Source organism: Taudactylus pleione, unplaced genomic scaffold (assembly GCF_031769625.1).
Source record: "Taudactylus pleione unplaced genomic scaffold, aTauple2 ptg000289l, whole genome shotgun sequence".
NCBI classification, from domain to species: domain Eukaryota; kingdom Metazoa; phylum Chordata; class Amphibia; order Anura; family Myobatrachidae; genus Taudactylus; species Taudactylus pleione.
In genome coordinates, this window is record NW_028284691.1 from 3,234,727 (window position 1) to 3,249,084 (window position 14,358).

Consider the following 14,358-nt stretch of genomic DNA (forward strand, 5'->3'; position numbering starts at 1 on the left):
TTGGGAATCTGTGTGTGCGCAGGATCTGTTTTGCGCATGTGCAGAAAGGGTCCTGCTTAACAGCACACAGGCCACCGTATGCCTCTGCCTGATTGACAAGCAGAGGTGTTTACAGGGCGGTGCAGGAGTGGGGATGGTCTACGTACCCGGAAACGGGAATGTGTCACCTCCATTTTAAGCAAGTGACAAGGCTAGGATCAGCGTCCATGGATGCAGATTTCTGGCCTAGCATGCCAGCCAGCCTGCATAACCTGATGCTTACTCAGCTGGCAGCGTTGTCCAAAATAGCAACCGTTGGTCGCAATGGTGGTCCCAGGCTGCGACCTCGGTCGCAGCGCTTGATCGCAGATGCATCAGGAGGTGTCAGACTCCTCCTGCTGCATTTGTAGTTTAGCAAGGACAGAATTGCAAAGCTGCTTGTGTGCAGCTTTGCAACTCCATCTTCTGGTGAATCAGGCCCTAAGTCCCGGTTTTATGACATTGTTAGTGCGTCTATAGCTAAATTATCTTCCACACATACAGTATTAGTAAAATAATATAAAACATACATTTTTACTAGGGGTGTGCACCGGCCACTTTTCGTGTTTTGTGTTTTGGTTTTGGATCTGGATCTTTCTTCATGTTTTGGATCTGGATTGGTTTTGCCAAAACCACCCTTCCGTGTTTTGGGTTCTGGGTTTTGTGTTTTGGATCTGGATTTTTTCTTAAAAAATAAAAAAAAACGCTAAAATCACATAAAATTGGCCTTTTTTTGTTCCTACGCTATTAATAACCCCAATAACATTATTTCCACTCTATTCTGAACACCTCACACCTCACAATATTGTTTTTAGGCCAAAAGGTTGCACCGAGGTAGCTGGATGACTATGCTAAGCGACACAAGTGGGTGTGCCAAACATGTGGCCCATCTAGGAGTGGCACTGCAGTGGCAGACAGGAAGCCAATCAGCGTTATGGTGCCCATTTGCATGTAGCACGAACTCGGGAGATCCGTGCTACATGCATCTGTGTGATTGGCACAGAGCAATGACAGGTCCGTGAGACCCGTCTGTGCTGCTGTGGTAAAAAAAAAAAAAAAAACCTGTGTAAAAAAAGAAAAAAATGGCGTGCACCCCCCCAAAAAAGAGCAACCAGCCCCGGGCATTAGTAACCCAGTGCTGGGTGTGCTTAAATACAGGGGACAAACGACGTAGGGGTCCCCTGTACTTAAGCACAACCAGCACCGAGCTAGTCAGAACCAGCGCTGGTTGCCAAAATACGGGGGACAAACGACGTAGGGGTCCCCCGTATTCTGCGCAACCAGCTCTGGGCTCTGATCCGGTCCTGGTTCTGGAAATACAGGGGAAAAAAATTAGTAGGGTTCCCCTGTATGTTCCAGAACCAGCACTGGACTTTTTCTAGCGGGGGGCTGATGCCACAGCCAGGGGAGCCCTTTCACCGGGCCCCCCAGCCGCAGCATCAGCCCTGACCGCTAGTCAGCCCAGGCCGGGGATCCCTGGAGAGCTGGGGACCCCCCCAATAAAGGGGTCACCCTCTCCAGGGAACCCCAGGCTGATAGCCCGGGGCTATCCCCGCCACCCCTGGTGGCGGTGGGTGGCGGGTTGATTGTGTGGTGTGGTGTAAATAAAGAATATCAAACATTGTCTTTACAAGTAGAACTGCAAGTCCCAGCTAGCCTGCCCCGCATGCTGGTACTTGGAGAACCACAAGTACCAGCATGCAGGGCATTAAGGGCCCACTAGTACCTGTAGTTCACCTGTAAAAAAAATGTTTAAAAAAACACAGGACACACACACCGTGACAGTATAAGTTTATTAAACATACATACACACACATGTACACATATTCACCTATGTAACCTGTAGCATCGGTCCACTTGTCCGGTAAAGTATCCATAGGGGACCTGTGAAAAATAACATACTCACCATCTCCTATGCGAGGTTCTGTCCTCTTCGTTCCAAAGTAGGCATCCCCGGACTTGGAAAAAAAAAAAAACGAAAACGCGATCCACGAACTTAGTACCGTTCTATAGAACGGTACTTCCCGAATGAGAGCTTAGCGGCGGGGTATCACCATGGAAACCCCGCTGCTAAGCGTTCATTGGCTGAGAGAGGCCATCTCCTGTCTCTCAGCCAATGAACGGCTCCCTCCATTGCAGTCAATGGTGGGAACCGCAGGGTAAACTTTAATAACCTTGCGGCTCCCACCATTGACTACAATGGAGGGAGCCGTTCATTGGCTGAGAGACGGGAGATGGCCTCTCTCAGCCAATGAACGCTTAGCAGTGGGGTTTCCATGGTGATACCCCGCCGCTAAGCTCTCATTCGGGAAGTCTATAGAACGGTACTAAGTTCGTGGATCGCGTTTTCGTTTTGTTTTTTTGCCAAGTCCGGGATGCCTACTTTGGAACGAAGAGGACAGAACCTTGCATAGGAGATGGTGAGTATGTTTTTTTTCACAGGTCCCCTATGGATACTTTACCGGACAAGTGGACCGATGCTACAGGTTACATAGGTGAGTATGTGTACATGTGTGTGTGTGTATGTATGTTTAATAAACTTATACTGTCACGGTGTGTGTGTCCTGTGTTTTTTTTAAACATTTTTTTACAGGTGAACTACAGGTACTAGTGGGCCCTTAATGCCCTGCATGCTGGTACTTGTGGTTCTCCAAGTACCAGCATGCAGGGCAGGATAGCTGGGACTTGCAGTTCTACTTGTAAAGACAATGTTTGATATTCTTTATTTACACCACACCACACAATCAACCCGCCATCCACCGCCACCAGGGGTGGCGGGGATAGCCCCGGGCTATCAGCCTGGGCCTGGGGTGCCCTGGAGAGGGTGACCCCTTTATTGGGGGGGTCCCCAGCTCTCCAGGGATCCCCGGCCTGGGTTGACTAGCGGTCAGGGCTGATGCTGCGGCTGGGGGGCCCGGTGAAAGGGCTCCCCTGGCTGTGGCATCAGCCCCCCCGCTAGAAAAAGTCCAGTGCTGGTTCTGGAACATACAGGGGAACCCTACTAATTTTTTTCCCCTGTATTTCCAGAACCAGGACCGGATCAGAGCCCAGAGCTGGTTGCGCAGAATACGGGGGACCCCTACGTCGTTTGTCCCCCGTATTTTGGCAACCAGTGCTGGTTCTGACTAGCCCAGTGCTGGTTGTGCTTAAGTACAGGGGACCCCTACGTCGTTTGTCCCCTGTATTTAAGCACACCCAGCACTGGGTCACTAATGCCCGGGGCTGGTTGCTCTTTTTGGGGGGGGGGCACGCCATTTTTTTCTTTTTTTACACAGGGTTTTTTTTTTTACCACAGCAGCACAGACGGGTCTCACGGACCCGTCAGTGCTCTGTGTCAATGACACAGATGCAAGTAGCATGGATCTCCTGGTCCGTGCGTGCATCTGTGTCATTGAAATACACATCAGCACAGACGGGTCTCACTGACCCATCTGTGCTCTGTGTTACTGTCAATCACACAGATGCATGTAGCACGGATCTCACGAGTCCGTGCTACATGCAAATGAGCACCATAATGCTGATTGGCTGAGAGCCGTGACAGACGGCTCTGTCAGCCAATCAGCACTTTGCCCATTAAAGGCAAAGGCATTTTTTTTTAAATGGCCACTCGAGGCAAAACCTCGAGATCCGACAGCAGATCTCGAGGTTTTGCCTCGGGAGAGGGATCCGGGGCAGACAGGGAGATCCGAGCTTGGGCTCGGATCGCCCCGGATCCCCGAAGTTCGGGTGGGTTCGGTTCTCAGGGAACCGAACCCGCTCATCCCTAATTTTTACATATTTTTTTTAAAAGAAGCAAGTGCCAGTCAAACAATGTTTTTCAGATTTGTGGAGCCTAGAGACTATGGGGTAAATTTACTAAAATTCGAGTTTGGTCAAGTTTTTTTTTTTCAATCTCGATTTGGATCGCCGAATCTCGGGTGATTTTCCCATTTTTCATCTCGCAAATTTACTAAGAAGTGAGTTTAGCTGAAAGTGAGTTTTCCGATGGTGATGCAGATCGAGATATCTCTCCTGAGTTGTAAGTTAAGATGAGATTACTCACCCGAGATTGCAGTGTTTTCTCTCTGCAAATCTTTCCCGAGCTAGCAGCCTGCACTTATCAGTGAGATATGTGAAGTCTGCTTGTGTGTTATACCTGTAAAAGAAGGGTTACATTTTTGTTTTAATTACGTAGGTCCCCCCCCCCCCCCAAAAGCATTACCAGCCCCGGACTGGTCAGCCAGTCCTGGTTCCAAAAATCACGGGGAACAAAACGAGTAGGGTTCCCCCATATTTTAGGAACCAGCACCTGGCTGTGTAGGGGTCCCCCTATATTTAAAACCAGCACCAGACCCAAACTAACCAGGGTGTAATGCCACAGCCAGAAGACCTATTAATGGGTCTCCATGGCCAAAGCATTTTCACCCCAAGTCGGTCAGGCCAAGTTTGGGGATCTCAGGGGAGGTGGGGACCAACCAAAAAAGGGGTCCTCCGTCTCCCAAAATTCCAAGACTTGTCTGAAGCCCGGGGCTCTTCCCTGCACCCCTGGGATGTGGGTACGGGGGTAATAAAGTGTAAAATAGTATTAAACTATTGTATTTTACAGTGGAACTATAGGTGCCAGCATGAAGTGAGAATGCTTTGGCCATGGAGACCCGTTAATAGGGTCTCCTGGCTTTGGCATTACATCCCGGTCGGTTTGGGTCCAGTGCTGGTTTTAAATATAGAGGGACCCCTACGCATTTTTTCCCCCTATGTATAAAACCAGCACTGGCCCTGCAGCCAGGTGCTGGTTCCTAAACTATGAGGGAACCCTACTCGTTTTGTTCCCCGTAATTTTTGGAACCAGGACCGGCTGACCAGTCCGGGGCTGGTCATGGCTTTTGGAGGGGGACCCTACATAATTTTTTTTTATAAAAACATTATACATTAACTACACATGCAGAAACATACACAAATCACACTGATCTGTGTATGTTTCTGGCAAACTCAGGAGGGTTAGTGTTTGAAACTTCAATTTCTCTGCGAGTTTGCTGTAATCTCACCCGAGATTGAAATCTCGAATCTTAGTAAATTTGCAAACAGCATCTTTTTCATGAAAAATACTTCCGAGTTTGCCCGATGGTGAGAAGATTCGAGTTTGCCATCTCACCTGAGTTTTACAAGTGAGATTAAAGGACTCTCTCCCAAACTCACTAGAGTTTGCCTTTAGTAAATTTGCAAGATGAAAAACATGCTTAAACTTACCCGAGATTGCAATTTCGCCCAAACTCAAATCTTAGCAAATTTACCCCTGGGGGGTTTGGTTTTGACAAGTGATTCATCTCATTTGCAGTTTATTCAATTATATTATTAATGAAAAACTTACTATCCATACAAAACAACCTGCAGCACTACATTTAGGCAGAAAATTATTAATAAAGATCTTTAACAAATGCGCAAATTCTGTACATTTTTGCCGAATTAGAACAGTTTAAATGTTGCTGTTAAATAGGAATATAAATTGTGTTTATTTCTGTTTAGAATATTCTGGCAACTGTATATCATTCTATAGAATGCCCTTGTGTGTAGTTAGATCAGGGATAGGGAACCTCAGGCCCGGGGGCCGTATAAGGCCCACGGAGTCATTTGGTCTGGCCCTTGGAGCTTTTCTATGCTAGCCTCATCTGGCTAGCAGGGTGCCTAGAATGGCACCCTGCAGCCAGAATCTATGCAGCAGTGCTGCCAGGAGCGTCCTTAGGACGCTTCAGACGGTCACACCGCTGCCCTTACAACTCCCGGAGCATCATCAGGATGCTCTGGGCATTGCTGTAATCACAGGCGACTGTGGCCCCACCCCGTGTGATGTCACATGGAGGGAGCGTGGCCTGCACCAGGCCTGCGAATAATGTTATATACAGTCAGGTGCATAAATATTGGGACATTGACAGAATTTTCATATTTTGGCCTCTATTCACCACCACAATGGCTTTGAAATGAAACAAACAAGATGTGCTTTAACTGCAGACTTTCAGATTTAATTTGAGGGTAATTACATCCAAATCAGGTGAACGGTGTAGGAATTACAACGGTTTCTATATGTGCCTCCCACTTTTTAAGGGGCCAAAAGTAATGGGACAAACTAAACAATCCTAAATCTAACTTTGCAGGCAATTACAGCCTGAAGTCAGGAACGCATAAACATCACCAGATACTGGGTTTCATCCCTGGTGATGCTCTGCCAGGCCTCTACTGCAAATGTCTTCAGTTCCTGCTTGTTCTTGGGGCATTTTCCCTTCAGTTTTGTCTTCATCAAGTAAAATGCATGCTCAATCGGATTCAGGTCAGGGGATTGACTTGGCCATTGCATAACATTCCACTTTTTAGCCTTAAAAAACTCTTTGGTTGCTTTTGCAGTATGCTTCAGGTCATTGTCCATCTGCACTGTGAAGCGCCATCCAATGAGTTCTGAAGCATTTGACTGAATATGAGCATATTATATTGCCCGAAACACTTCAGAATTCATTCTGCTGCTTTTGTCAGCAGTCACGTCATCAATAAATACAAGGGAACCAGTTCCATTAGCAGCCATACATGCCCACGCCATGACACTACCACCACGCCATGACACACAACATCACTGATGAGGTGGTATGTTTTGGATCATGAGCAGTTCCTTTCCTTCTCCATACTCTTCTCTTCCCATCACTCTGGCACAAGTTCATCTTTGTCTCATCTGTCCATAGGATGTTGTTCCAGAACTGTAATGGCTTTTTTAGATGTTGTTTGGCAAACTCTAATCTGGTCTTCCTGTTTTTGAGGCTCACCAATGGTTTACATCTTGTGGTGAACCCTCTATATTCACTCTTGTGAAGTCTTCTCTTGATTGTTGACTTTGACACATATACACCTACCTCCTGGAAAGTGTTCTTGATTTGGCCAACTGTTGTGAAGGGGTTTTTCTTCACCAGGGAAATAATTCTTCTGTCATCCACCACAGTTGTTTTCCGTGGTCCTCCGAGTCTTTTGGTGTTCCTGAGCTCTCCGGTGCGTTCTTTCTTTTTAAGATTGTTCCAAACAGTTGATTTGGCCACACCTAATGTTTTTGCTATCTCTCTGATGAGTTTGTTTTGATTTTTCAGCCTAATGATGGCTTGCTTCACTGATAGTGACAGCTCTTTGGATCCCATATTGAGAGTCGACAGCAACTGATTCCAAATGCAAATGTCACACCTAGAATCAACTCCAGACCTTTTACCTGCTTAATTGATAATGAAATGAGGAAATAGCCCACACCTGTCCATGAAATAGCTTTTGAGTTGATAGTCCCATTACTTTTGGCCCCTTAAAAAGTGGGAGGCACATATAGAAACTGTTGTAATTCCTACACCGTTCACCTGATTTGGATGTAATTACCCTCAAATTAAATCTGAAAGTCTGCAGTTAAAGCACATCTTGTTTGTCTCATTTCAAAGCCATTGTGGTTGTGAATAGAGACCAAAATATGAAAATTATATCAATGTCCCAATATTTATGCACCTGACTGTATATCAAAATGGCCCTCAGCAGAAAAAAGGTTCCCCACCTCTGAGTTAGATAATAATGGCAAGAATTACAGTTGTATTGGCTGCAGTGTGAGGCCTGGGACGACTTGTTTCATCTATGTCACAGGACAGTTGCTGCATAAAGTGGAATCCATATGAGTACATTATCCATCTGGCTGTGTTAGGTCTGTTGAACACAAGGATAGCTATGTGCAAGATTTGATGTAAAGTTCTAACAGACTCACTCGCTTGCACAACATGAGACTCTGCTAAGAGTCCGTTGCAATTCGGCCTCTGGATCCCCAGCCCATTTCTCTTCCTCTTCATCGGATGCCGCTTGTCCTTCCACCGAGCGAAACATCTGATCTTCCACTACAACAACAGATATTTATGATGAAAGATTTGTTTAAGCTTTTCATGTTTCCACTTAACAACACTGGATGGAATGTATAATGCATTTCATGATGGAACAGTGAAGTCAGCCCATATATGCCCCTTCACCCACCACTCACACCAATGTCACTGTTTGCCCTGTACACAGACTGCTATGTAGTCTATCCTATTCAAGTGAAAGTGGGCCCAAAGCACCTCTACCCTCATCCCTTACAGGCCTAACTTGACAGATCGAGATTAAACAAAGTACAGGGTATTTTCTAGCAGTTTCCACTACAAAATGATGCAGTTTTCATGAAAATTGATCCAGTCATTTTTGCACCAAACAGACAGACACAACGATCTCATGATATTAGTATGTATGTATTAGGGGTGTGCACCGGCCACTTTTCGTGTTTTGTGTTTTGGTTTTGGATCTGGATCTTTCTTCGTGTTTTGGATCTGGATTGGTTTTGCCAAAACCACCCTTCCGTGTTTTGGGTTCTGGGTTTTGTGTTTTGGATCTGTATTTTTTTGAAAAAAAGCATAAAAACAGCTAAAATCACAGAATTTGTAGGTTTTTCTGCTCCTATGCTATTATTAACCTCAATAACCTTAATTTCCACTCATTTCCAGTCTATTCTGAACACCTCACACCTCACAATAGTGTTTTTATGTCCAAAAGGTTGCACCGAGGTAGCTGGATGACTATGCTAAGCGACACGAGTGGGCGGCACAAACACGTGACCCATCTAGGAGTGACACTGCAGTGGCAGACAGGATGGCAGTTAGAAAAACTAGGCCCCAAACTGTACATAATGCAAAGAAAAAAAGAGGTGCAAGATGGAATTGTCCTTGGGCCCTCCCACCCACCCTTATGTTGTATAAACAGGACATGCACACTTTAACAAATCAATCATTTCAGCGCCAGGGTCTGCCACACAACTGTGGCTGAAATGATTGGTTCGTTTGGGCCCCCACAAAACAAGCTGGCAATTAATGTGTCCCTGCACAAACTGGCTCTACGGAGGCAAGATGTCATCCTCATCCTCCTCATCCACCGATTCCTCACCCTCTTCAGTGTGTACATCCTCATCCTCACAAAGTATTAACTCGTCCCCACTTGAATCCACCACCACAGGTCCCTCTGTACGTTCTGGAGGCTGGTCTCCCTGGAAGAGCTGATAATTCATTTTGATGAACATCATCTTCTCCACATTCTGTGGAAGCAACCTCCTACGCCTTTCGCTGATAAGGTTCCCGGCTGCACTAAACACTCTTTCGGAGTACACACTGGAGGGGGGGCAACTCAGGTAAAATAGAGCCAGTTTGTACAGGGGCCTCCAAATTGCCTCTTTTTCCTGCCAGTACAGGTATGGACTGTCTGACATGCCTACTTGGATGCTGTCACCGATGTAATCCTCCACCATTCTGTCAATGGTGACAGTATCATATGCAGTGACAGTAGACATGTCAGAAATTGTTGCCAGGTCCTTCAGTCCGGACCAGATGTCCAAACTTGGTCCTGCCTGCCCTGCATCACCGCCAGCGGGTTGCTTAGGATACCTAAGTTTTTTCCTGGCAGCCCCAGTTGCGGGAGAAAATGAAGAAGGAGCCGTTGACGTGTCACGTTCCGCTTCAGCTGACAGTGTGTTCACCAGCAGGTCTTTGCACCTCTGCAGGCTTGTGTCGGCCGGAAAGAGAGACACCACATAGGCTTTAAACCTAGGATCGAGCACGGTGGCCAAAATGTAGTGGTCTGATTTCAACAGATTGACCACCCTGGAATCCTGGCAAAGCGAATGAAGGGCTTCATCCACAAGTCCCACATGCCGAGCGGAATCGCTCCGTCTTAGCTCCTCCTTCACTTTCTCCAGCTGCTTCTGCAAAAGCCTGATGAGGGGAATGACCTGACTCAAGCTGGCAGTGTCTGAACTGACTTCACGTGTGGCAAGTTCGAAGGGCTGAAGAACCTTGCACAACACGGAAATCATTCTCCACTGCGCTTGAGTCAGGTGCATACCCCCTCCTTTGCCTATGTCATAGGTGGATGTATAGGCTTGTATGGCCTTTTGCTGCTCCTCCATCCTCTGAAGCATATAGAGGGTTGAGTTCCACCGCGTCACAACCTCTTGCTTCAGGTGATGGCGGGGCAGGTTCAAGAGTGTTTGCTGGCGCTCCAGTCTTCGGCACGCAGTCGCTGAATGGCGAAAGTGGCCAGAAATTTTTCGGGCCACCCAAAGCGTCTCCTGCACGCCCCTGTCGCTTTTCAGAAAATTCTGCACCACCAAGTTTATTGTGTGAGCAAAACATGGGACGTGCTGGAATTTGCCCAGATGTAATGCCCGCACAATATTGGTGGCGTTGTCAGATATCACAAATCCCCAGGAGAGTCTAAGTGGGGTAAGCCACTGGGCGATGATTTCCCTCAGTTTCTCTAAGAGGTTGTCGGCGGTGTGCCTCTTACTGAAACCGGTGATACACAGCGTAGCCTGCCTTGTAACGAGCTGGCGTTTCTGAGATGCTGCTACTGGTGACGCTGCTGCTGTTGCTGCGTAAGGTGATACATCTACCCAGTGGGCTGTCACAGTCATATAGTCCTTAGTCTGCCCTGTTCCACTTGTCCACATGTCCGTGGTTAAGTGGACATTGTGTACAACGGCATTTTTCAGGACACTGAGGACACTTTTTCTGACGTTTCTGTACAGTCTCGGTATCGCCTGCCTAGTGAAGTGGAATCTAGACGGGATTTGGAACCGGGGACACACTACCTCCATCAATTGTCTAAATCCCACTGCACTAATGGCGGATACCGGACGCACGTCTAACACCAACATAGCAGTCAAGGCCTCAGTTATACGTTTTGCTTCAGGATGACTGCTGTCGTACTTCATCCTCCTCGCTAAGGACTGTTGGAGGGTCAATTGTTTAGTAAAAGTAGTGGTGTTCCTACTTCCTCTCTGGGATGATGAACGACTCCCAGCAGCAGCAACAGCAGCAGCGGCAGCAGTAGGCGTAGCAATGCAGGATCCTCCAGAGGAATCCCGGATAGGAGAGTCAGTCATGCCAGTGACATGGCCTGCAGGACTACTTCCGATCCTGACTAAGGAGGAAATTGACGAGGAGGGAGTTGACGGTGTGGTTTGCAGGCGCTTGGATACAACAGGACAACGGGATTTAGGTGTCCCTGGACTGCTTACGGTCTTAGCCAAAGTTTCTGAACTTGACAGTAACTTTTTATGAACGCGCTGCAGGTGCCGTATAAGGGAGGATGTTCCTAGGTGGTTGACGTCCCTACCCCTACTTATTTCACCTTTACATATGGTACATATGGCAAGACAGTTGTTGTCCGGATTTGGATAGAAATATTGCCAGACCAAAGAGGTGGAATGTTTGGTCTTCTGCCCAGGCATGACCGTGATGGGCTTTTTCATCCCACGGACAACAACTGTCTCCCCCGGAGCCTGATTTAAACAAACCACATCACCATCAGAATCCTCCTCGCCAACTTCCTCCTCAGCGCCAGCTACACCAGTATCCTCATCCTGTTGTACTTCAACAGTGACATCTTCAATTTGCATATCAGCAAGTGGACTGTGGGTGCTCCTTTCAGCACTTGCAGGGGGCGTGCAAATGGTGGAAAGAGCCACCTCTTCCCGTCCAGTGCTGGGAAGGTCAGGCATCGCAACCACCACCACACTTGGACTCTCCTTGGGGATTTGTGATATCTTCTTAGAAAGCACAGTTCTTCGCTGTGCTTTTGCCAGCTTAACTCTTTTGATTTTTTTAGTGGGAGGAGGGCTTCCATCGTCATGTGAAGCTGAACCACTAGTCATGAACATACTAGGGATCGACCTTAGCCGTTCCTTGCCACTCCGTGTCGTAAATGGCATATTGGCAAGTTTACGTTTCTCTTCAGCTGATTTAAATGTCTTTTTCAAGGTCATTTTCCTGAACTTTGCCATTTGGGATTGTATGTGCCCTCTACTATGACATTGGGCATCGGCCTTGGCAGACAACGTTGATGGCATGTTATCGTCTATGTCATGACTAGTGGCAGCAGCTTCAGCACTAGGAGGAAGTGGTTCTTGATCTTTCTCTATTTTATTTTTATCGGAGAAAGTTTGGTCCTCCATTTATGTTATATCGATTTGATATATACGTGCGGCTAAACCCAGAAAATAATTTTTTTTTTGGTTTGGACTGGAGTGTACTTTGGGGGTTACAGCACCCTTTAACGGTCAAGCCAGCCGGCCCTTTACTTATGACACAGGCGCACTCTTGGCACTACTTTGTTGATGCACGTGCAGCTACTGCGCACACAATTCACAAACACAGAAAATAATTTTTTTTTTGGTTTGGACTGGAGTGTACTTTCGGGGGTTACAGCACCCTTAACGGTCAAGCCAGCCGGCCCTTTACTTATGACACAGGCGCACGCTTGGCACTACTTTGTTGATGCACGTGCGGCTACTGCGCACACAATTCACAAACACAGAAAATAATTTATTTTTTGGTTTGGACTGGAGTGTACTTTCGGGGGTTACAGCACCCTTAACGGTCAAGCCAGCCGGCCCTTTACTTATGACACAGGCGCACGCTTGGCACTACTTTGTTGATGCACGTGCGGCTACTGCGCACACAATTCACAAACACAGAAAATAATTTTTTTTTTGGTTTGGACTGGAGTGTACTTTCGGGGGTTACAGCACCCTTAACGGTCAAGCCAGCCGGCCCTTTACTTATGACACAGGCGCACGCTTGGCACTACTTTGTTGATGCACGTGCGGCTACTGCGCACACAATTCACAAACACAGAAAATAATTTATTTTTTGGTTTGGACTGGAGTGTACTTTCGGGGGTTACAGCACCCTTAACGGTCAAGCCAGCCGGCCCTTTACTTATGACACAGGCGCACGCTTGGCACTACTTTGTTGATGCACGTGCGGCTACTGCGCACACAATTCACAAACACAGAAAATAATTTATTTTTTGGTTTGGACTGGAGTGTACTTTCGGGGGTTACAGCACCCTTAACGGTCAAGCCAGCCGGCCCTTTACTTATGACACAGGCGCACGCTTGGCACTACTTTGTTGATGCACGTGCGGCTACTGCGCACACAATTCACAAACACAGAAAATAATTTTTTTTTTGGTTTGGACTGGAGTGTACTTTCGGGGGTTACAGCACCCTTAACGGTCAAGCCAGCCGGCCCTTTACTTATGACACAGGCGCACGCTTGGCACTACTTTGTTGATGCACGTGCGGCTACTGCGCACACAATTCACAAACACAGAAAATAATTTTTTTTTGGTTTGGACTGGAGTGTACTTTCGGGGGTTACAGCACCCTTTAACGGTCAAGCCAGCCGGCCCTTTACTTATGACACAGGCGCACGCTTGGCACTACTTTGTTGATGCACGTGCGGCTACTGCGCACACAATTCACAAACACAGAAAATAATTTATTTTTTGGTTTGGACTGGAGTGTACTTTCGGGGGTTACAGCACCCTTAACGGTCAAGCCAGCCGGCCCTTTACTTATGACACAGGCGCACGCTTGGCACTACTTTGTTGATGCACGTGCGGCTACTGCGCACACAATTCACAAACACAGAAAATAATTTTTTTTTTGGTTTGGACTGGAGTGTACTTTCGGGGGTTACAGCACCCTTAACGGTCAAGCCAGCCGGCCCTTTACTTATGACACAGGCGCACGCTTGGCACTACTTTGTTGATGCACGTGCGGCTACTGCGCACACAATTCACAAACACAGAAAATAATTTATTTTTTGGTTTGGACTGGAGTGTACTTTCGGGGGTTACAGCACCCTTAACGGTCAAGCCAGCCGGCCCTTTACTTATGACACAGGCGCACGCTTGGCACTACTTTGTTGATGCACGTGCGGCTACTGCGCACACAATTCACAAACACAGAAAATAATTTTTTTTTTGGTTTGGACTGGAGTGTACTTTCGGGGGTTACAGCACCCTTAACGGTCAAGCCAGCCGGCCCTTTACTTATGACACAGGCGCACGCTTGGCACTACTTTGTTGATGCACGTGCGGCTACTGCGCACACAATTCACAAACACAGAAAATAATTTTTTTTTTGGTTTGGACTGGAGTGTACTTTCGGGGGTTACAGCACCCTTAACGGTCAAGCCAGCCGGCCCTTTACTTATGACACAGGCGCACGCTTGGCACTACTTTGTTGATGCACGTGCGGCTACTGCGCACACAATTCACAAACACAGAAAATAATTTTTTTTTGGTTTGGACTGGAGTGTACTTTCGTGGGTTACAGCACCCTTTAACGGTCAAGCCAGCCGGCCCTTTACTTATGACACAGGCGCACGCTTGGCACTACTTTGTTGATGCACGTGCGGCTACTGCGCACACAATTCACAAACACAGAAAATATATTATTTTTTTAGCACTTGGGGGGAGCACCCCTGATGGACA

The 14,358-nt window shown here is 47.2% G+C and overlaps 1 protein-coding gene across 1 annotated transcript in view; it reads right to left on the reverse strand.

Moving 5' to 3' along the window:
* The window catches only part of EFCC1 (EF-hand and coiled-coil domain containing 1), a 219,553-nt gene that overhangs the window by 26,588 nt on the left and 178,607 nt on the right, over positions 1-14,358 (reverse strand). Inside the window, exon 4 of the mRNA XM_088482467.1 lies at positions 7,766-7,892. Within this exon, the coding sequence (XP_088338593.1) occupies positions 7,766-7,892 (127 nt within the window). The remainder of the gene's footprint in view (positions 1-7,765; positions 7,893-14,358) is intronic.